The sequence below is a fragment of the Panthera uncia genome, assembly GCF_023721935.1.
Source record: "Panthera uncia isolate 11264 chromosome B2 unlocalized genomic scaffold, Puncia_PCG_1.0 HiC_scaffold_24, whole genome shotgun sequence".
NCBI classification, from domain to species: Eukaryota; Metazoa; Chordata; class Mammalia; order Carnivora; family Felidae; genus Panthera; species Panthera uncia.
In genome coordinates this window covers 83,803,968-83,829,069 of record NW_026057580.1, presented here as the reverse complement: position 1 = coordinate 83,829,069, position 25,102 = coordinate 83,803,968, and the positions used below count along the sequence as shown (strand labels likewise).

At 37.6% G+C, this 25,102-nt stretch overlaps 1 protein-coding gene across 1 annotated transcript in view; it reads left to right on the top strand.

The window, feature by feature from the left end:
• The window catches only part of THEMIS (thymocyte selection associated), a 189,089-nt gene that overhangs the window by 152,277 nt on the left and 11,710 nt on the right, over positions 1-25,102 (top strand). The window contains exon 5 of the mRNA XM_049652968.1: positions 23,684-23,831. Within this exon, the coding sequence (XP_049508925.1) occupies positions 23,684-23,831 (148 nt within the window). The remainder of the gene's footprint in view (positions 1-23,683; positions 23,832-25,102) is intronic.

Genomic DNA, 25,102 nt, shown 5'->3' with positions numbered 1-25,102 from the left:
CTCTGCCTCTCAAAAATAAATAAACATTAAAAAAATTTTATAAAGCTCACTTAACATTAGCAATCCACCTGGATGTACTATATGTAAAGGTTCCATTTCACCATATAGAAACATCTAACTTTAGGTCTCTCCAAGAATACACTGTGTTGGTGATAGATACCCTGAACCCAGTTTTGACTTTATATTCTCATAAGCTCAATTGTTTGTGCTAAGGTTATAATGGGCTACATGTGGTCCCTAAAAATAAGTCTAGGGGCACCTGTGTGGCTCAGTTGGTTAAGCATGTGACTTCGGCTCAGGTCATGATCTCGCGGTCTGTGGGTTCGAGCCCCGTGTCGGGCTCTGTGCTGACAGCTCAGTGCCTGGAGCCTGCTTCAGATTCTGTGTCTCCCTCTTTCTCTGCCTCTCCCCCGCTTGCACTCTGACTCTCTCTCAAAAATAAATAAACATTAGAAAAAAGAATTTTTAACTAAAAACAAAATAAAAAAGAAGTCTGCATCTTGATCACTTGAAAATTTGAGTGTCACTTTATATGGCAGAAGAATGAATATTTCCTTATCTGGCAATGATGTGATTAAGGTAAGGAGCTTGAGAGGAGAATTTTATCCTGGATTAACTGCTGGACCCTAAATGCCACTATGCATATCTTATAAGAGAGGGGTGAGGGACTGTAGACACACAAAAGCACAGAGGACAAAGCAACGTGAGGATGGAGATAGAGATTGAAATGGTGCAGCCAAGAGCCAAGAAATGCCAACGAATGTCAACAACCAGAAGCTGGAAGAGGTAAAAAAGGTTTCTCCCCCAGACCCTCTGAAGAGCACACGGCCCTGCTGATACCTTGATTTTAAGCTTGTGACCTCCAGAACTTTTACTTATTTTTAAATTTTTTTAAAGTTTATTTTTGTGAGAGAGAGCACGAGCACAAGTGGGGGAGGGGAGAAAGAGAGAGAGAAAGAGAGAGAATCCCAAAGAGACTCCACACTCTCAGCACAGAGCTGATCAGGGGCTTGAATTCAGGAACTGTGAGGTCATGACCTGAGTCAAAGTCAAGAGTTGGTCGCTTAACTGACTGAGCCACCCAGGCACCCCTGACCTCTAGAACTTTTAGAGAATAGATGTCTGCTGCTCTAAGCCACCCAGCTTTTAGTAGTTGCTACAGCAGCCCTAGGGTACTAGTATAATACACAGGTGTTCCAGGGCTTTCCAGGGAAAAATGAATAGGCATATATTTCGCAGGTGTTTGGAATTTTACAGAAATAGTGTAGTCAGAAAACTAACCTTGGGTTACTTAATTGATTAACAAAGTCATGACACACGTATTGAGAATCCACTGGAAATTTCAAAGATAAGCAGAAAAATGGCCAGGAGCATACTATCTGGCAAGATGGACTTGAAAATAAGAAACTCACAGTCTACTCAGGAAATTACAAAGCAAAGCAGAGAAGGGGAGCCATGAAAGGGAGCTGTGGACTAATCTTAAAGGTCACAGAAAGTGGTCTGGAATTAATCCTTTGGGCTACAGAATAAGAGTTATAGAGGAATTTTAAATAGAGAAGTTAAATGGAAAACTCTAATTTTATATGAAGCACCTATGGCTTTTCACTTTTGAAATAGGATAGAATTCCCTCTCTCTTTTAACTAGCATGAATAATACTAAAACCTCTCCTTGTTGCCTTGTTTGCCTAAATAATTTTGTCCCCAATTCCCCATCCATAAAAAATTTCCCTTTTCTATGCATGATTGTATCCACATATGCTACATTATTTGGCAACTGGATTACAGACCTATTCTCTCTGAATCATTGTGAATTTAGTTCTGGGTAATGAGTATTTTTTTTATGAAAAGTTACACTGAGTTCTAATACTTGCATTGTATTACATGTATGAAAAATAGTGTAGATTCTCTAGACTTGCATCATACTGCATTGTGTGGAGTAGGGGGTACGAGGAGAGAATGAGAATCTAAGGCAGGGTAGATCTTACCCATAGTTTTGGTCACTAACTTGTGCCTTTCTCTGTTAAGTATGAGTAGTTTAAGTAAGGGGAAATAATTTTTCCTCTACCTTTCGGAGTTCTTGCCTGAGACCCATATAATAAAAAGCAAATTAATGAGAGAAAAACAAATGGAAGTTTACTAACATGTAGACCTCATATATACAAGAGAGATACCCAGGGAAACTGAGTAACACAAAGAGGTAGCTTTAAATTTAGACTTTAATAGGGAAAGGGGTTATGGAATGCAGGCTTCTTAGGGTAGAATGATTTTTTACAAATAATTTTTAGAGAAAATGAAGGGACCTTTAGAAAAATAGATGGGAGGTATGGCAGTTTGTGACCAAGTTTGTCTGGGTGTGATGTCAACTTCAAGTCTCTTCTCCTATAATACAAGGCAATCTTCTGGTTGATGGAGATTTATAATAACCAAGTACCTTTGGAGGATCTGTCTCTAGGTAGATACAAGGAGCTCAGAGACAGTCTTTCCTTGTGTTTGCCTTTTGTTAGTGCCTACAGCTAAGAGTAATCAGTATTCCAAAGTGGCATCTTTGGGGTGGCACGTCCTGAACTCCTACAGTCATATTTGGGGATGGCATTTTCTGCTACCCTCCAGTAGGAAAAAGTCAAGGTGATAAGGACAGAGTCCTACCCCAGATGTGCCTCCTTGAGTCCCCGTCACGCTCTCCTTGCCTGGGAAGTCTCTTTCCCTAAAGCCACACCTTTTGCTCTGTGCAGGCATCCTGTGAGAATGTTCCTAGCCTTCTCCCAATCTAAGGTATAGATAGCGTCTAGGATTGTGTGATTTCCTGTATTGAAAAAGTAGTCCACTAATATCGATCTCTGTCAGAGATAGGAATTTGTTAGAAATACAAATTAAAAATACATAATGTGAAAATGCATTGTTTCTTTCTAACAGTATGGGGAGTAGATGAATTTTCAATTGCTTATGATTCCTGAATGTAAATGTCACTGATCATTGAGGTAAGCCTTTTATTCTGGAATTAGTTTATGATATATTTGTGCACATGTAGTTAGAGAGTAAAATTCTTAAACCTAACACATTAGTCAAAATGTCTCAAGGACTTATGTATAAAAAAAGGTAAAATTGAATGTATTTACATAGCTCCTTGCCAAGAAAATGAAAATGTTTTAAGTAAATACTCTAGGAGCTGAGATTAGATGAGAATACTTGAGATACATTTGAATACTTCTTACTTGGCTCTGCTTTAAGAAATACAATACTCTGAAACATTCACTAGTGCATTTACCAGCCTCTTGGGGTGCTGAACATCAAGAAAAAGTGCCAGCTGAGATCCTGAGAAGCTCAACTTAAGCCTCGAGTTTATGTAAATAGCCTTTGTCCCGAAGATATATGTATGACTTAAAAAAATAAAAACCTCTGCCCATGGAAATCTCTTTTCAAATAAGAGACATTTAATCCTGGAGCCACGGAGTCCTGGCAGATTTCCCATATTCAAACGGAGTACACAGATATAATCTGACTGCTTTGTCAGCAATGAATAGCTGGACTCTAGAGGGAGCCGCGAAGATCCGGAGAAGCCTGCCATCTGGTGGGCAAATGAAATTACTGCTAAAATACAGTCGCAAGCTCCCTGTTGCTTTGTCAAGCATTTGTTTACAACCTAACCTTGAAAGCAAAATGAAATGATACTTTAAATCAAACACCACCTGAGTCATGTTTTAATTAATAACCATGTGATTATTCTTGTTATATTGTTTTTTTTTTGTTCTGTTGTTGTACCTTTTCTCTGACTTGTGAAAAAAAAAGGAGTTGACATATTTTTCTTTTATTCCATCTGATTTTCCCTACTCATCACTTTTTAGTCCTCAGAAACCGGGATAAACCTTGTGATTACAATAAGGGCAATGTAATACACAACTCTGACTACTTTGGGAGATCAAAAATATAGATGAATCAATAAAATGGCAAGTAATAAAAATAATCTGAACATAGATCTGAAAACAATGAGCTTTTAAGTTAGACTCTAGTCTGGTTTGCATTTGAGGATATTATTTAATCTTTTTGTACTTGAGTTTTATTTATCAGATTTGACCTCCATAGTTTCAGTGTCAGCTGAGATTTAATTTGGCAGATAGTAATGACAGATTGCATAAGTACTTGTGTGGAGATTTTGATGTATTTAAGGTGCTAATATGATCCTGAGGCTAGATTTTGGTGTTATAAAGATATCTACTAATGCACAACTCTTCAATGCCTCTTACCATCAATTTATTCTCTACTGAATTTCTTTCTCTTATACATAACATGGGAGTAAGTTGAAGCATTTTCTGTAGAATTTCAAATGGTATGTATAAATCAGTTTTGTGTGTGAGTGAACCACACTTATTATTCAGTATTTTCTAAGTATGAATTTAAAATCTCTCTACTCAATATACAAGTTATATATAATACAATTAATTTCTTCACAATACAATACTTTAGGCGTACATTACTAACACATCAAGAGATGTGTCTCAATTTTTGGTTCTTTATAAAGTGAGAGTTTCAGGTATAGATGGAAAAGACACCTGGAACCAAACATTCTTCTTTTCTCTCTTTATTCCCTATAATTAACCAAAAGCAAATGCCATGCTGAATGGTGAGTTTGGCCTCCAGTTTGGAGGGTCTGGTCTGTGTCACTGTTCACCAGCAAATCCCTCTAGGCCTTTCAACCTTGCTGTTAGCTTGCAGTCTTACCCCCTCATCCCTTCCCCAACTCCCTGCGATATTTTCCAGACTGCAGCTTTTCATGTAGATTCTGGACAAGTGGAGTCAAATCTGCAATTCTTCTCTGAAAGCATAGGGGATCCAGCTACGTCATCCTGGCCAAGTAAGTCCTAACCACCAATTCCAGTTTTAGGCAGACGAGATGATTTAAGCAACTATAGCCTATTTTCTGAAATGCAGTATATTTTTCATGTGTCCTCACATTGTGCACAAGTCTATTATTGCCTTGATCTCAAGTCAGGCAAAACTATTTTTCTTACCTTTTTAGTCTGGAAATTTTCAAGTACATGCAAAGGTAGAGAGAATAGCATAATGAACGTCCAGATAGCCATTACCCAGCTTCATCAACTATCAACGCAAGGCTAATTTTGTTCTACCTATATCCCTCACTGTTCAGCCATACTGGATATTTTGGGGAGAAAACAAAAGCAGATAGCATTTAATTTCATTCCTTCAGCAAATACTTCGTCAGATACCTCTAAAAAGTAGAGATTCTTAAAGCAAACAATATAGTTCTCATCCCTGAAAACATTAGCAATAATTCCTTAGGGATATCAAATATCATGTTAGGATTCAGATTTGCATGGTTTCCCCATAAATGCATTCGTACAGTTTGAATCAGGATCTAAATAAGGTATACACAATGCAATCGAAGTATTTGTTTTAAAATCTCTTTTAATCTATAGGTTTCTTCCTGTTTTGTTTTCAATTTGTTGGAGAAACCGGCTTACTTCTACAGAACTTCCCAAAACATGAATTCTGCTGCTTGCGTTCCCAGTGAGAAGCAGTGGAAATGGTTTTTCTTTTGCCAGTTGTATGAACAACCTGTGTAGAAACTGGACTGTGATGTTTTAGTGCCCTTTGTTGTTTTCCAAATACCTTTTATTCCTACATTTCTCATACTTCCCATATGATTTTTGTATTTCAGTCTCTTCCCTGGTCTATCACATGCCATGTATTCTAGATAACATGTATTCTGTATGTCATATATTCTAGAATTGTTTTGCCTGTGAGTTGGTTCCTATCAAGATGTCCTTCTGTCTTGTACTGTGATAGTTAAATCTTGATACTTAATAGATTCAGATTTGAAGTTCTGGGAAGACTACTCCACAATGTGTGCTGTGTGTTTTCTATCAGGAGATCTATGGCATCTGGTAGTTTTTTGTTTTTGTTTTTGTTTGTTTGTTTGTTTGTTTTGTGTGTGTGTGTGTGTTTTTTTTTAATATATAAAGTTAGCAGCTGTTGATGATCATAGTTAACTCAAAATATAGAGCATTTCTGGCCACTGGATCTTGTTTTTGTTTCCAGAGAATATCTCTGAGAATGGGACCCTGACTAGGCACCCTTCATTTGGGAGTATCGTACTATGCTGTAGATTCAATGAGCCTGGTCAAGTTGTTTGAAAATGGTTATTTCCTACTTGAAGCAAAATAGAATCTCACAAAATGGACAAGTATCTTTTACTAAAAAAACAAACAAACAAACCCATCAATTAAGATTATACAACTAAAGACACCATTAAGAGAGTGAAAAGGTAAGCTACAGAGTGGGGAAGCTTCTGTGCAAAACAGGTAAGGATACTAAAAAGGACTTGTATTCAGATATATAAAGAACTTCTACTAATTAATGACAAAAATACAGACAGCACAATAGAGAAAATGGGCAATACTTGAATAGTTACATTACAAAATAGGTATTTCATAGTGACCACTAAAACACTGAAAAAGTATTTAAGCTTGTCATCTGGAAAATATGAATGGAAACCACAATGACATAATACTATAGAATCATAGACTGATAAAATAAAAAGGCTGATGGTACCAAAGTACAGCAAGATTATGGAGAAACTAGAACTTTGTTTACTCCTGGTGAGAAAATATTCTGGAAAAACATTTTGTGGGATCTCCTAAAGCTGGGCATACATACCCCCACTGACCCAGCAATTAGATGCCTACAGAAGCATATGCATATGTGAAGAAGTGTGTACATATGTGCACAAAGATACATGTATACAAATATTCATAGTAGTATTTTTTCTAATAGCTAAAATTGGAAACAACTCTACACATTCTTCAGTAGTAGAGCAGACAAACAAATTTTGGTATTCATACAATGGAATACTCTGAAGTTAGGGATAAAAAGAAAGAAGCCAGACACAAAAGAGAATGTACTTTATGACTTAGAGTATATGAAACTTCCACACAAGAGAGAAAAGCAATCTATGATATTAGAAGTCAGCATACTGGTTATCTTTGGGGAAGAGGGATTGGAAATGTCACTGGTTGAGGCATGACGGAGCTGCTGGGGGCCTATTAATATTCTATTTCTAGATCTGGGTAGGAGTTACATAATGCATTCAATTTGTGTCAAGTCATTGAGCTGTCCTTATTATTTGTGCCTATTTCTAAAAGCATTACATCGTTCAGAAGATAAATTTATTGAAATATTGTATCTATAATATGAGCAAAAGACCAGAGTGATAAAAAAGAAAAGTAGAACTGACAGTGTTCACACTTCTCAGATTTCTCCATAGGCTGTATTAGGAGAAAAAAATTAAAGAAGATAAACTAATCGTACCCATCAAGATAGCCCCAAACTTGAAATTTTCAAGAAGATTGAAATGAAGATTCACAAATAGTATAAGCGATGGTGAATTTCATCATAGTTTATACTGTGTTATGTGATATTAGAAACTGAGAAAATGAAGCTCTCATGATTAACAATATATTTTAAAACTGAGCAAAAAGAATGTGAAGACAATTACTTTTTCAGTGCTGCTTATAATTATGTTATAATCAGTCCCGTACTTCATTACATTTAAAATTCACTAAAATTAAGGTTAAACCCATATGAGGCTTTTCTTTTACCAGAGATAAAAAAAACACTACATTTTATTAAGTATATCAGTTTTTTTCTTAAAAATGACTAGAATAATACAAAGAAGCAGTATGATGAAAAACGAAACACATTTCTTTTTCTGAAAATACTCTTGGAAGGTGGTTAGAAAAAAAATGCTGAAGAATTCAATAGACTAATACATGTAACAGACATAAAATAGTACCTGGCATTTGGAAAGTAAAAAATAAATGTTAGCTGTTAATAATTATCTGTATGAACAAATGACTCAGTAAGGGAGGTTTTCTGCAAAGTTGCGTAAGACTTCAGTTGTTTTCCAACATATGAGTTTATTGTATTTCCTAAATTATGCTTCAATAATGAAATCCATGAGGGGGTGCCTTGGTGGCTCAGTTGGTTAGTGTCTGACATCAGCTGAGGTCATGATATCTTAGTCCGTGAGTTTGAGCTCTGCATCAAGCTCTGTGCTGACAGCTCGGAGCCTGCTTGAGATTCTGTGTCTCCCTCTCTCTTTGCCTCTCTCCCGTCCACACTCTGTCTGTCTGTCTCTCTCTCTCAAAAATAAATAAAAATTAAAAAGAATTTTTAAAAAATGAAATCCATGAGATTTTTTTTATACATTGGAAAAAAGATGATTCCATTCCTTAATGACCTCTTTAGCAAAAGCATTACCTTACAGATGAACTGAGTAAGTACAACTACTAATAGAAAAACTGCATTTTCTAGACTTTTAAAAGTGATTCTAAAGGAAGATTAATGATATGACTCCACATATGAAATGTATTCCCAGTGCCGTTGTAAGCAAGTTATTACAGCAAAGAAATAGTAGCCAGAAATTTACAAAGTTCTGAATGATGTTTTAAATATCGGGTTAATTTATAGAAACGAAAGTTTAAAATATAGTAGGACCCTCATGACACTTTGTGTAGTCAAATGCTCTACCACTGAGCTATACCCCCTCTCATGACACTTTGTAAGATGAGGAATAAGGGTGGTACTCTTTTGAACCATTTAAAGATTTGCTCTTTAACGATAGAAAACAAACTGAGGGTTGATGGAGGGAGGTGAGTAGGAGAAGGGCTATATGGGTGATGGCTATTAAGGAAGGCACTGTGATGAGCACTTGGTGTTCCATGGAAGTGATAAATCACTGAATTCTACTCCTGAAACCACTAGTGCACTGTAGGCTACCTAAATAAAATTTAAATAAAAAAGACATGCTTCTGGGAAAAAAAAAAAAAAAAAGATTTGCTGATTGCCTTATAACAAATCATTTTTCCCAAAATTATAGATGTACTAATATTAAGGTTTATTTTACGTGCTCGCTTCGGCAGCACATATACTAAGACTTATTTTACTAAAAGGTGAGTGTTCAAATTTATCTACCTAATTCATAATTGCCTGTCAGTAGTGTGCCACCTGGAGGAACGCACACGTACATACTTGAGCTGGCCCTTCCATTAAAAGGAGCAAACATATCTGTACCAAAAGAATACTCCTATATAGGGTTTTTTTGAAAATGGATTGCTTTAAAATATTTCTCTTTTTTAAATTTTTTTAATGTTTATTTATTTTTGAGAGAATGAGAGAGCATGAGCAGGGGAGGGCAGAGAGAGAGGGAGGCACAGAATCCGAAGCAGCCTCCAGGTTCTGTCTGAGCTGTCAGCACAGAGCCCGACGTGGGGCTCGAACTCACGAACTGTGAGATTGTGACCTGAGCTGAAGTTGGACGCTTAACTGACTGAGCCACCCAGGTGCCCCTAAAGTATTTCTGATGTTATGTGCTTCCATTGCTGAAAACAAGGCAACTTCTCATCTTGCAAACTTCAAAAACTTGGAAACAAAATTTCTAACCATTTTATAAAATCTTCCACAGAATTTCAGTATGTTTTTAATCCAATAATTAAAATATTATCACTTTGACATCAGCGAAGATAATAATTTACTAGCCAATATCAATATCTTTGCAAAATTACTAACAATGTGCCTTTTCCATTTGGATCTATGTGTCTTTGTGAAGTATCATTTTTAGCATGACAGCCATTAAAACTCAGTATATCGGTCAACTGAATTATAAAATGAACAACTGAATTGCTGTATCACAAAGTGTTAAATTAAGATTTAAAAAGTAATGAAAACTGGGGCACCTGCGTGGCTCAGTCATTTGGTCGGCTGACTTCAGCTCAGGCCATGATCTAATGGTCTTTGGGTTCGAGCCCCGCATCTGGCTCTGTGCTGACAGCTCAGACTGGAGCCTGCTTCGGATTCTGTGTCTCCCTCTCTCTCTTCTCCTCTCCACTTTGTGTTCTATCAAAAAAAGTAAATAAACATTTAAAAAAATTTTTTTTAAATAATAAAGTAAAAAAAGTAATGAAAAATATTCAACTATTTTTCTCAATATTATTAATAAAATAATTTTGCTTAAGATATTTTTATCTCAACTTTAATCAACTTCAGTTTATTATTTAAAATTTCTACTTTGAGTTTGTTTTATAATGCACATGATATATTATTTTTTTATTAAAAAAATTTTAATGTTTATTTTTGAGAGAGAGAGAGAGAGAGAGAGAGAGAGAGACAGAGTGTGAGCAGGGGAGGGGCAGAGAGAGAGAGGGAGACACAGAATTGGAAGCAGGCTCCAGGCTCTCAGCTGTCAGCACAGAGCCCGACATGGGTCTCGAACTCACGAACCTTATGAACCACAAGATCATGACCTGAGCTAAAGTCAGACACTTAACCGACTGGGCCACCCAGGCACCCTATACATGGTATATTATTAGTAGAGTAAATGTACATAATTACATATATGTTGGTAGAGTACACATATATGTAATTTTATGTATATGTACATGTATGACATTTATATTTTGTGCTTCAAAGTTTTGTTAAGAACATGCAATCAGAATGGTTCAGCAATCACTGATTTGCAGGTTGGTAGGAAAGAGAAAAGATGGCAAAGCTGATGAGTGAATGGAGAACCAAGAGATAAAAGGAAAATGACAGAACGGAGTTGCTGGAAATTGAGGGGAAAATGCTTTTTTCAGATGATGAGATGGTTATCAGAGTTATGTACAAAGAAAGCTCAGGAACCGTGAGGTCTGAGAGAAGGCCATGGAATTTATGACTGATGGCTGAAAGGCTATTGGTGAAAATATTTTTAATCAAGTGGTAACAGAAACCAGATTCCACTCAGTAAATAGATAATAAGTGAGTGGGGGGGGGCGGTGGGGGGAAGAGCAGTAAAAATCGATTACTCTTACTAAAGTTTGGCAGAAAATGAATGGGGCAATGGAGAGGCAGAGTCAAAGAATATAAGTGGGCAGAATAATTGATTAACTCAAAGAGGAAGGTGGGGAAGTGTCACAGAAAAAGGAGAAGGTACTGACTTTAGAAAGAGGAAAGACTCGGGGCGCCTGGGTGGCGCAGTCGGTTAAGCGTCCGACTTCAGCCAGGTCACGATCTCGCGGTCCGTGAGTTCGAGCCCCGCGTCAGGCTCTGGGCTGATGGCTCGGAGCCTGGAGCCTGTTTCGGATTCTGTGTCTCCCTCTCTCTCTGCCCCTCCCCCGTTCATGCTCTGTCTCTCTCTGTCCCAAAAATAAATAAAAAACGTTGAAAAAAAAAATTAAAAAAAAAAAAAAAAAAGAAAGAGGAAAGACTCTACGTAAGAAAGATCAAATGAATTTCTAAGACAAGACAAGGAAAGCTGTGGGAATTGATTTCAGATAGCCACAATCTCAATGAATTACATGATCAAATAACTTCCTAAGATTGAGGAATGCCAGGCTGTGACTGTGAGCTTGTTAAAAGAGGAAAAGATTTGAAATATCGTCTATGTACCCCTCACTAGGAACCGAAACAGAGATCCTCAGATAACTGGGTAACCTGGAGGACCTAGATATCACCAGGAAACATAAATTTATTAGAGACAAATAGGAAAATTATAAGCCTTTAAAAAATTACCAGAAATAAGTGGCCTTTGGAAGATGGGTGACAAGAGTAGAATGGAAAGTGAGGATCTTATAACCACAATAAGAAAAATGATAAGGAGTTTCCAGGGACCCCTTGGATGGGGAAACAGGTGAGGCAAAGAGGCTGAGAGGCAGAAACGATTTGAAGATTGAGAGAGATGAACATTGTTAAGAGATTATGGGCACAGAGAGGGTGCTAAAATCCAAGATCTTGACGATGGAGAAATTCTGAGGGACAATGAGGTCCAGGTTCCGATTGTACTTACAAGAGGATAAAAAAGAGTAGGAAAAAAGTTCCACAGAGATGTGAACATTAAGGTCCTCTGATGTCATGTTGGCAGAGGAATGGCAGAGAGGAGGCCATGAGCTGAAGAATGCATTATAAAGAAAGTGGAGGAGGATCATGGAGACAACTGAAGGATCAGGCCAGGTTTCTGTAGAAATTTAGAGAAGGTATTGAATGGTAGTGCCAGACAGTGCTTTATAAAGGGCATGGGGAATAGGGTGTGTGAGTAGGAAGAAGTCAAAAGGGCAGCCTTCCTGGGAAAGTGTTTCAAGGAAATGTGTCCAGGCTTGAGTTGAGGTGAGAAGGTGGGAACCATCCTTCGATGACTGCATGGTATGTTAGCCACTAGATCACAATGGCCTGAAATTTTTACATTTTAGCAACTCTTCAGTGGGAAGCATACCATTTTACATTTCATGTCATGTGAATGCTTAAAGAAATAGATGAATCATACTCACCAAAATCATTTCTAGCTTAAATAATAATACAGCAGTGTTTTACATCAGGCTGTATATGGAAGACTTTCAAAGACTTATATGAAAAGCTGTGTTTTAATATCCAGGACGTTCAAATGATTTCAAATGTAGTTTTTAATAAATGAATTTAGAATACTTTTCCTGACCCTCTTGCACTGTTGGTGGGAATGCAAATTGGTGCAGCCGCTCTGGAAAGCAGTGTGGAGGTTCCTCAGAAAATTAAAAATAGACCTACCCTATGACCCAGCAATAGCACTGCTAGGAATTTATCCAAGGGATACAGGAGTACTGATGCATAGGGGCACCTGTACCCCAATGTTTATAGCGGCACTCTCAACAATAGCCAAATTATGGAAAGAGCCTAAATGTCCATCAACTGATGAATGGATAAAGAAATTGTGGTTTATATACACAATGGAATACTACGTGGCAATGAGAAAAAATGAAATATGGCCTTTTGTAGCAACATGGATGGAACTGGAGAGTGTGATGCTAAGTGAAATAAGCCATACAGAGAAAGACAGATACCATATGGTTTCACTCTTATGTGGATCCTGAGAAACATAACAGAAACCCATGGGGGAGGGGAAGGAAAAAAAAAAAAAAAAAAAGAATACTTTTCCTGGATACAGAACTATTATATGGTGCATTGCAGCTCCCATCTGCCATCTGCAGCCAGTGTTACTCTGCTGGACACTTTTCAAATGCTATTCATACATCTACTGATTAAAAACTAAATCCACTGAAAACTAATCTAAACAAAAAATATGTCACATACTTTATTCTACTGTAATTTCTGCGTCTGTAATTTAAACTAAAATTAATTTTCCTGTCCTTTGGCCACAGATTACCCCCACTGAGTCTGAGGGTTATGATTTTCCAATTAAAATGGGAGCTTGAAAGTTATAACAATAGCCCTGTGAATGAATAATTTTAAAATTTGCAGGAAGGCAAATAGAAAGAAAGGAGAAAATTTATTTATATACAGAGTTATTCCAGCGTCCATGGATCAACATTAAAGATAAGAGGACCTTGGTCTTTTGTAGGAAATGCACTTGTCACAGCAGCTCTAAAATATAGGGGCGCCTGGGTGGCGCAGTCGGTTAAGCGTCCGACTTCAGCCAGGTCACGATCTCGCGGTCCGTGAGTTCGAGCCCTGCGTCAGGCTCTGGGCTGATGGCTCGGAGCCTGGAGCCTGTTTCGGATTCTGTGTCTCCCTCTCTCTCTGCCCCTCCCCTGTTCATGCTCTGTCTCTCTCTGTCCCAAAAATAAATAAAAAAACGTTGAAAAAAAAATAAAATAGCAAACCCTTTTGCATGCTTGTTCATTGTCTGAAGTGACATGGGTAACATTTTTGAGGGCAGCTAGACTTCTCATTTATCTCCTTAAGATTAGCAAACGTACAGATTAGCTGTCTCTTCTGGACTCATTTTAAAGTGAAGATATATTGGTTAAGCCTTGCTTCAAGTGTCCATTTCATTTTTGGCTAAAATTATAGAAGATTAGAAGAGCAAGAAGCAGATTGAATTGAGCTTGACAAAAGGGTGTGAAGAGGTTCTTCACCCTGAGTACTCTGAAGGAAAAATTCTTAAACGTGTTTAAATCAAACAGAGTCTGTGATTATATTGAGTTCTTCCTCAATATTCATGAGCTAGGACTTGGTTTTCCTCAAGAGGGTGGTCAAATCAGAATGGCAGGACTTCTAGATGTCAAGTTGTCTAGTTCCCTGTTTTCAGCAGGGAAAATAGAGGAAGATGCAACTGAAATCTATTAACACTGATAATATCTTCTTTAATACATAATATGCTCTGGAAAGATGTCTTTGAAAGTTAAGGTTTAAAGCAGTCTTTAGGTAAATGAAGGATTTCTCTCCCAGAGAGCATGGTACATCTTTGATATATGATGCATGATAAGATCTCTAATAGTTCCAGCAGAGATTTGTTTTCTTGGACCTGGTTCCAGGAAGTTCAGCAGGTAGAAGTTCTTGAAGGGCTATGATGGAAAGATGTCTTTTTTTTTTTTTAATCAGAGCAACTTGGGAAGCAGACACAGCCATATTTCTTTTGCATGGGCCAATTGCCTCTTCTCTGACCCAAGGGCAAGGGCAAGGCAGATAGAAAACCCCAACTCTTTTAAATGTCCTGAACTTCTGGTGATACTTGCAGCAGGTAAAAGAGAGACAGATCTATCCCACTTGTTAACCACATTTGGGCCAAGAGTATCTAAGTGTCAAGCCACATGCATGCACTTGATATTGCTGCTGAGGTGCCCAGTTAGCTGCCAGCTCAGAGCCCAGCCATCATGGTCTCACTTGAAGAATGGTCTCATTTGCATGGTTGAGGGGGAAAACACTTGTTGAGGATAAAGGATGCCAGCAAAGGGTCTCACATGGGAGGGACACAGCCTGGAACTCTGGGATAAGTGGGAGAGGTGGTAGTGGGCTTCTGCTGGGCTGATGAAATGAGGCATACCAACCATAGTTCTGGGCAACCCCCCTATAAACGACCTCCGGCTGCAAGGGACAGGAAGGTTCTCAAAGATGGTTTGTTGGGATTGGGTGGAACAAGCTCAAAAGGACGCTCTTGCAGGTCGTATAAAGAACATATTCTGCTCAGGCGGTTGAGTGTCCTACCCTTGATTTCAGCTCAAGTCATGATCTCATGGTTCGTGGAACTGAGCCCTATGTTGGGATCTGCACTGACAGCCTACTTGGGATTCTCTCTCTCTCTCTCTCTGACCCTCCTTCTCTCGCTTGCACACACACGCAGTCTCTTGTTCTGTCTCTCAAAAAAAAAAATATTTACAAAAGAACATATTCTATGTAAAAAGGCAGGTTATTAGTACAGATGGATAATTCTATGAAATCTCAGATATTGTCTGAAAGAGAGGACTGTTTATATGATCAACTTTAAATTATTTTTCAGTTTATATTCTTGCTTGTTTAAATATTTTTGTCAGAAAAAACAAACATTTGTCTCCATTTAATTGGGTCTTTATAACGCACAATGAGAAATTTATTAGTTTTTTTAAACTGCTTAATAATCTTCTGAATTATTTATGGTGATTCAACCATATAACAAACAAAAGAGAAAACACACACATACACACACTCTCTCTCTCTCTTTCTTTCTCTCTCTCTCTCTCTCCCATTAGAAGACAGATGGCATAGAGGATTATATGTTCTGGAACGATAATTTGAATATGCAAACCTATGTTTCCTATGATTGGATTTGGAACCTCATTTCTTTATTTTAATGTATAGTTTCTGAATTACTGTTACTATTTTCTTGTTTTAAGTGTAATTTAATTATGGGGAAGAAAGTTAGTTAATGGGAAATTTCTTCCCAAATACCACTTGAAATGTCACATGTCCCTTGTACTCACTTTTCTGGAGTGAAAAAGTACAGACAGTGGAAAGAATCAGTTGTTTATACAAGCAGAGAAAGAGGACGCTTTTTTTAGCCTGTTAGGAGAGTGGTTGGTTTTTTGTAAAAAGTAAAGCACGTTATCTGGGATACTTCGTGTTGTTTAACATGTAAATGATGTTCAGTCCCTGGGCCAAGACAGGCCCTCTGTGACTCTCTAAAGAAAAGAGAGTCTCGCCCTTGGGGAAAAGGGACGTGGATGAATGCAATCATGAACAGAGAATCTCAATAAATTGTTTGGAAGAGGATGATTTTTTTCCCTCATAACATGGCCTTGGTGAGATGAAAGATGGATTTGAAGAAAGAAAATATTTTTTGGGTAATATTAATTTGTTCCTTTCTTTGTTCATGAGAAAAACATTCAGTGTGTTGTTATTGGATCATTGCTTTCAGCAGGACCACTAAAAGCAATATACAAGCTACACACCAAGAATAACATGAAAAATAATTGAACAGTTGTTTTATATTAGCAGACAGGATTATAATGACTTATTTCTAATGACAAGTTAAGTGGAAATTATACAAAATAAACAGTTTATTTTTGAACTACAACTGTAAAGTGGTCACAAAGGCCTGATGATGCCCGTTCAAATTTATCTGTGTTCTTCTCTATTCTTTGCACACATTATTTTTCTCATTTTCCTCTGGACCTGATATTCAGGTTGAAGGCTTGATTGACATCACTGAAGCAGTGCCTGACAGAGTTTTATTTCTTCCATTATTGTCAGGTCATAATCTCATGCCTAGGGAATATGGGCCCACAGTGTGTACACACTAAGTTCTCTATTTCCCTAATGTAACCATTCCTTGATTTATAGCTTTCATAGATAGTAACCAATCCAAATTGAGTCACAGAAATATATGGGACACTATATAACCATAGTGTTTTCAATGATTGCAACAGTGAATTTATTTAAAAGCACAAAATTTGCAATATGTATTTTCTATGGGTGAAACAAGTTAAAAATATGTGTTCCTTTCAAATATATAATAAGTATTACTGTTCAGAGTGACTGGATATCACTTCTAGCATATGAACATGTGACTATATAGTAGCCATTGATAGGCTAGCGAAAGAAAAAGTCATAAAAATTAAGTCTATATTTATTCATGCATTTCTCCACTAATTTAGCATGTAGTTATGTCATACCTACTATATTTAAAATACTGAGATAAGGACTGAGAACAATGGATAAGACAGACATAGTCCTTATTCTTAGTGTGTTTGTATTTTAACCAGAGAGATAAACATTAAACACTAAATCAGGTAGTATTTAATTATACTGTGAAAACTGCATCACAGTAGAACTACAAGGTACTCAAAGCCTAGAAGACAAAGGTGCTGACTAAAGGCTACATGGTGAAGGGAGACTTGCAGGAACTTGAGACTTAATAAATTAAAGAGGAAGAGTTTGTGGGGCACCTGGGTGGCTCAGGCAGTTAAGCGTCTGGCTTCAGCTCAGGTCATGATCTCAAAGTTCATGAGTTTGAGCTTTGCGTCGGGCTCTGTGCTGACAGCTTAGAGCCTGGAGCTTGCTTTAGATTCTGTGTCTCCCTCTTTCTCTGCTCCTCCCCCACTCACACTCTGTCTCTGTCTCAAAAATAAAAATGCATTAAATTTTTTTTTAAAGAGGAAGAGTTTGTGAGGAATGTTCTAGGCAAACAGAAGATCCAAGCCTTAAGACAGGAAGGAATAGTGGTGGAGTTGTAAAGCTAAAGCACATTTAGAATTGGAATCCAGAGTACTTATCATAGCACACAAGCCCTTGGTCGTCTCATTTTATAAATCTTCCCTCACCCCTGAAGTCATAAACACATAGACAGTAAATTAAGCCACACGATTGTTGGAATTATCTAGGATGGTACAAAGACAGCTCAGTCAGTAACAAAACTCTGAGAAAGTCTTAACAGTCAATGTGTAGGTAAAGAAGGTTGAAACAGCAAAGGGGACTAAGAGTGAATGGTCAAAGTGGTATTAGAGACTTTGAGGCAAAGAAAGGGAGTGACTAGACATGTCAAGTGCTGCTGAAGGCTAAAGCAGGATCAAGTCGGACAGATGGAAGTTTTCAAACTGGGATGGATGATGTGTAGAAAAAAAGGGGAAATGAGCCTTGGATGCTGGTGGATATAGAGAAAGTAGAATGATCAATGGAGCCCAGGTTCCAGTGAGGTCCAAGAATTGTCCTGGTGGAAAAAACAGTGTTGGAGATGGGAGCTTGGCTTGAGTACAGACAATAAAAGATAGGAGATTAGGTGAGGGAGGAAGACACTTAGTGATTTTGGAGGGGGAAAAGGTTATTATGACAGGTTTCAGGTGTGGCTCTGGGAGTGAAAGTCTAAGGGAGAGAAATGGAAAGTTCATTCATAATAAGGAGATCCAGTCAGGGTGTTGAATAGAATGTCTTTGTAAATATGAACATCATCCAGGATCATGGGGATGGAAGGAAAAACAATAATCCTGTCCTTTTTTATGAAGAATGGATTGTGACTAGAGATTGGTAGATGGATGATACCAACAAGAAGGGAGATGGTGCCTACCTAGCTGGCAGGAATATCAAAGCAGTGGGGATTTTTAGCAAGGAGGTAAGGGTGCAGTGGACAGTACTATGGCAAGAATATCAACTTGAGGCTATCTAGGGGCACCTGGGTGGCTCAGTCGGTTAAGCGTCTGGCTTCAGCTCAGGTCATGATCTCACACTCCATGAGTTTGAGTCCTGCGTCAGGCTCTGTGCTGACAGCTCAGAGCCTGGAGCCTGCTTCAGATTCTGTGTCTCCCTCTCTCTCTCTGACCCTCCCCCATTCATGCTCTGTCTCTCTCTGTCTCAAAAATAAATAAACATTAAAAAAAAAAGAATATCAACTTGAGGCTGTCTAGAGTGTGGAGGAATAAGCAGCATCTTCATTTGTAGAAGTGCTATCCTCAATGGAGAATGGAATTTTAGTCAAGGTAGGGAGGTAGTGACAATGTTCTAAAAGAAAGTTGAATATGTAGTGAAAACTGCAAACTATGGAGCAAAGTTCTGAAGGCATCTGAGAGAATCTGAGAGATAAGAAGGAAGAGAAAGAGGAAGGGATTGATGCTTAATGGAAAGCATTTGGTCAGCGAAAAATGGAGCATTGTGGAGATTTTTTGAAGTAGAAAATTAGTACCTGTGGATGGTTTGAAAAGCCAGGAACTGGAGGGAGAGACTGACTTTAAGTAAACAAGGTTGAGAGAACACAGCAGGATCAGCAGTTTAAGACATATCTAACTCCTTTTACATTAGGACTGGGGAATAGGAACCAGGCTGTAACAAGTAAAAAAAAGGAGAGGTTGAAAAACTTGACATGGCTCCACTAGAGGAGGCCAGTATGGGGACTGCCTTTATTTAGCAAAGTGGGTTCTTAATTATTGAAATGCTAATGTATTTATAAAATGCTCAATCTGCCAGAGATTTGCACCAAGATGCACCAGACCTGTGCAATACTTTTTGAGAAGCCTGGCTAGAGGTTTGTCAATTTTGTTTATTTTTTCAAAAAACCAACTCTTGGTTTCGTTGATCTGCTCTACAGTTTTTTTAGATTCTGTATTGTTTATTTCTGCTCTGATCTTTATTATTTCTCTTCTTCTGCTGGGTTTAGGCTGCCTTTGCTGTTCTGCTTCTATTTCCTTTAGGTGTGCTGTTAGATTTTGTATTTGGGATTTTTCTTGTTTCTTGAGATAGGCCTGGATTGAAATGTATTTTCCTCTCAGGACTGCCTTCGCTGTGTCCCAAAGCGTTTGAATTGTTGTATTTTCATTTTCGTTTGTTTCCATATATTTTTAAATTTCTTCTCTAATTGCCTGGTTGACCCACTCATTCGTTAGTAGGGTGTTCTTTAACCTTCATGCTTTTGGAGGTTTTCCAGACTTTTTCCGGTGGTTGATTTCAAGCTTCATAGCATTGTGGTCTGAAAGTATGCATGGTATAATTTCAATTCTTGTATACTTATGAAGGGCTGTTTTGTGACCCAGTATATGATCTATCTTGGAGAATGTTCCATGTGCACTCGAGAAGAAAGTATATTCTGTTGCTTTGGGATGCAGAGTTCTAAATATATCTGTCAAGTCCATCTGATCCAATGTATCCTCCAGGGCCCTTGTTTCTTTATTGACCGTGTGTCTAGATGATCTATCCATTTCTGTAAGTGGGGTGTTAAAGTCCCCTGCAATGACCACATTCTTATCAATAAGGTTGCTTATGTTTATGAGTAATTGTTTTATATATTTGGGGGCTCCGGTATTCGGCGCATAGACATTTATAATAGTTAGCTCTTCCTGGTGGATAGACCCTGTGATTATTATATAATGCCCTTCTTCATCTCTTGTTACAGCCTTTAATTTAAAGTCTAGTTTGTCTGATATAAGTATGGCTACTCCAGCTTTCTTTTGGCTTCCAGTAGCATGATAAATAGTTCTCCATCCCCTCACTCTCAATCTAAAGGTGTCCTCAGGTCTAAAATGAGTCTCTTGTAGACAGCAAATAGATGGGTCTTGTTTTTTTATCCATTCTGATACCCTATGTCTTTTGGTTGGCGCATTTAATCCATTTACATTCAGTGTTATTATAGAAAGATATGGGTTTAGAGTCATTGTGATGTCTGTATGTTTTATGCTTGTAGTGATGTCTCTGGTACTTTGTCTCATAGGATCCCCCTTAGGATCTCTTGTAGGGCTGGTTTCGTGGTGACAAATTCCTTCAGTTTTTGTTTGTTTGGGAAGACCTTTATCTCTCCTTCTATTCTAAATGACAGACTTGCTGGATAAAGGATTCTCGGCTGCATATTTTTTCTGTTTAGCACACTGAAGATATCGTGCCAATCCTTTCTGGCCTGCCAAGTTTCAAAAGAGAGATCAGTCACGAGTCTTATAGGTCTCCCTTTATATGTGAGGGCACGTTTATCCCTTGCTGCTTTCAGAATTTTCTCTTTATCCTTGTATTTTGCCAGTTTCACTATGATATGTCGTGCAGAAGATCGATTCAAGTTACGTCTGAAGGGAGTTCTCTGTGCCTCTTGGATTTCAATGCCTTTTTCCTTCCCCAGTTCAGGGAAGTTCTCAGCTATAATTTCTTCAAGTACCCCTTCAGCACCTTTCCCTATCTCTTCCTCCTCTGGAATACCAATTATGCGTATATTATTTCTTTTTGGTGTATCACTTAGTTCTCTAATTTTCCCCTCATACTCCTGGATTTTTTTATCTCTCTTTCTCTCAGCTTCCTCTTTTTCCATAACTTTATCTTCTAGTTCACCTATTCTCTCCTCTGCCTCTTCAAGCCGAGCCGTTGTCGTTTCCATTTTGTTTTGCATTTCGTTTAAAGCGCTTTTCAGCTCCTCGTGACTGTTCCTTAGTCCCTTGATCTCTGTAGCAAGAGATTCTCTGCTGTCCTCTATACTGTTTTCAAGCCCAGCGATTAATTTTATGACTATTATTCTAAATTCACTTTCTGTTATATTATTTAAATCCTTTTTGATCAGTTCATTAGCTGTTGTTATTTCCTGGAGATTCTTCTGAGGGGAATTCTTCCGTTTGGTCCCTGGAGTGGTGAGGACCTGCAGGGCACTTCCCCTGTGCTGTGGTGTATAACTGGAGTTGGTGGGCGGGGCCGCAGTCCGACCTGATGTCTACCCCCAGCCCACCAAGACCTGTGCAATACTTGACCCATTATGATCAAATGGTCAGCCTTGATCTGCTCAGCCTTTCATGTTACAAGTTTCAGGTTTAAGAAATTTATTTAAGTTTTATGTTTCTTCTTTGAAATCTGGTTATAATTCACATAATTTTCATGAATTTTTACATTTCTCCCTCAACATTTTAATAATATTGATTGAATTTGAAATGAAAAAACAAGAAGCCACATTTCTTCTTTATCCTAGTTTATTACTCAATACTGAAAAACTATGATTTAATAGTCATTGAATGAATATATTTTCCAAAGGCATCTAATATCAAAAATACTTAAATACTAGTTTAATCTGCTTCTTTTCAAAGCTATGGGCCAATACAAACTATGTGACAAGCCTGACAATAAATTTAAAAATTCATACTGACTTAAATTTTTCTGGGCTGTGGATGAGTCAAATATAAACGGTTTAATTTGGGCAATACCGACATTCAAATGCTGATCTTTTGAGTTGTCCCCCATAGGATCACCTGGATCCCATCTTTTGTTAGTAGAGAAGGAATTTGAGAATTATCTACAAATGACTTACCACACTCTATTTTAATTCTCCATTTAAACAATTTAAGAAATTATGTTGGAACAATTTAAAGTCTGAAACTATGTCATATTTACATTTGTATTCTCATACTGTACCCAGTATCTGGGATTCTATAGATAAATTGGATATATCATTTATCTATGGCCACACAATGCTGCATACTCACCAGCAAAACCTAATGCATATAGCCAAACCACATTTATTTATTCCACGAAACTGTGTAGTTCAGCTGACCTGATCAAGGCTGGTACACCCAAATGTCTGGGTTTCTACTGGCTGTTGGTTGTCTCAGCTCTGATGATTGGGGTAACCTGACTTTACTCTCTGTGCCACTCAACCCCCAGTGGGCTAGTCTAAGCATGTCTTCATGGAGTAGTGAAAGGACAAGAATGAGCAAAGCCAATTGTGGAACTCTCTTTCAAGTCTCTGTGTCACATGTGTCAATATCCTGTTGATCCAGAAGTCACATGGACAAGTCAAAAGTCAAAGTAGAAGGACATGGCAAAATTACATGAAGGACATGAATACAGAGAGAGGTGGAGAAATGGGGCCATCAATGTAACCAATCCACCACATTGAATGGATAAATGAACAAATGGATTGTACAGTGGTGTGAAAAGCACTGGACTAAGGGTTGGGAGACGTATCCCTGAGGCTCGGCACCATTCATTCTGTTTATTTGGGTTAATTATTTAATCATGATGGACCCTAATTTCCTGATTGGCCTTTTCCAAGCTTTAAAAGCCTTTAATTTGAGCTTTTGATAAAGCTTTTAATAAACTTAATGCTGTACACAGTCTGCGAGAGGAACTTAAGGAAAATTGTTCATTATCCTATCCCTTAGTGAACCAAAGTGGCTAATATGGATGGCCAATGTTGACTGGCTAATTTTGACTCTATGAATCTTTGAATATTATGTAACCATGTTTAAACTGAAAACTAAATTGAAATTCTAGTCTGAATTTGAATATGGTTCAAAGTGCTGAAAGTTCAGTTTCCTGTTTAGGTCTCTAGTTTTTGCTCCTATCTGATGATTCTTTTGAAGCATACAATATGTCAGTATTACATCAAACACTGACATCTCTTATATGTGAGAGGTGTTTTAGGGCCCATTGATGTTGTGCCTTAATAATTCATTGTTAGGAGGAATTATTATTCTTAAATTGAGTAGAGAAGCTTTGTCAAGTTTGCATAATGCTGATAAAATATGATTTAATTTAAAGTAGATGCTATGATTTGTTTTACATAAAGGCCACAGGTAACGCAGAAATGAAACCTGCTCTTCATTATACAATATGTGATTATGTAACACATAATGAAATGCTGTAGAATTTAACTCTAAGAATAAAAACTGAGTGAAAATGTGTTAAATGAGAAATATCTTATAAACTTCACAAGAAGAAAATGATGTACACAAACAGGATTTGAAGATGATTTTCTGAGTCTCAGATGACTTCTTATTCTAGTCACTCAGACTGCCTAAAAAATTCCACACCTAGATTACCAAAATATATTGATGAAAATGTAATTTGTAACTCACTTTGACATTTCGAATGTTCTGATTCAGATATACAGACATAACTTGCCATATGATAAATGTTTATCCTTGTCATATCTCTGGGAAGCATTTATTTTGGACTGATAATTTACTTGTGAAATCAATCATTCTGGCCTGTGTCATTTCAGAGTCTCCATGTAGACAAGAAACTGCACTCAAATCAAGCTGGCCTGGATTCAAAAGTACCAGTTGGTTGTCAAAATGATCCGGCCGATCTGGAGAAAGAGAAAAGCAAGAGTGGGGCAACTGTTGTAGCAGCCACCAATGTAACCACAGGTTAGTTAAGCCACGTGACAATGGTTTTAATTGCCCACATGACAAATGCATAATTTAGAGATTGTTACTACCACTTTGCTTGGAATATATGGCTCTCTCAAAGTGACTGCCTGAATTGCAAATCTCATTGAGATGTAGTTTTAAGTGCAGTGTAATATTAGACACTCACAATAAGTCTGTTCTTTTTTATTTTTTATTTCTATTTTATTCTCTTCATTTATGGTTTTCATGGCCAAGGATGTGTTTTAAGATTGCTTGTATTATCATGACAATAATATTTTTAAATTTTTGCTAGAATTAACAAGAAGGATTAATGGCTTGAGAAGAGGTTATAGCAACTGAGATGTCTTTAATTTAAAGATGTGTCAAAGAAGTAACCTAATGTATATGTGAATTATGATGGTTTTGTTTCTAGGGGTGATGATCTGATATTTTTCATCTCTACTAAAAGCAAAACAAGAACAAATGGACTTGTGGAGAAGTTGATAGCGTTGCTACTAACTTCCATATTGTAGAAATCTGGGATGAGTTAGCAAGGGAAATGAGAATTTTCTTTCTTGGCAATATTTTAGACACACCAAAGCAGCTCAATTTCTATTACACTTTATCTTTGAAACTTCACATTTCGTTTGTAGGAAAATGGAAACAGTAATTATTCTTAAGCATATGGTTTGTTCCTTTCCCCTCCGTATTTGGTTTTGTAGCTAGCGCTCCTTTTTTTCTCCAAGGGCATGTAAAAGTCAAAATACTAGATATAACGTCTCTGAAGTGTTTCTGCTCAAACTCTGTCTGTACAATCTGGGTTCTTTCATGTAGTTAGCTTACTGACTTTTGACACTCCTATAAAAATATCCCATAGAGCTTTTCTTATTGCCTTTTCATTGACTCTTGCCGACTGATAAAAATGAAATTCTGTGAAGGGCTTTGAAAACCATGCATATTGCAATTCCTGCAAATTTCAAATACTAATCAAGCATGACTATAAAAGAAACAACCACTGCAATGAATATTGCTGCAGTGTATTGAGTCTCAAGCCATTACTAATTCATTGCAAACTTTTTCCCCTTAAGATTATGGATCCTACAAAATACCAGATAACAAAATTCCCAAGATCAAAGTTTATGTTTCAATCATTGGAAAACTTATCTGATCTACCCCTGTGTGTGCCTCTTCCTGGGATGGCACTGGACAGCCCCAGCTTTGCACCCTGCATGAATCGTGCAGAATATGTCACAGACCCGGGCAGCACCTGCTTTGAAGATGTCGCCTCT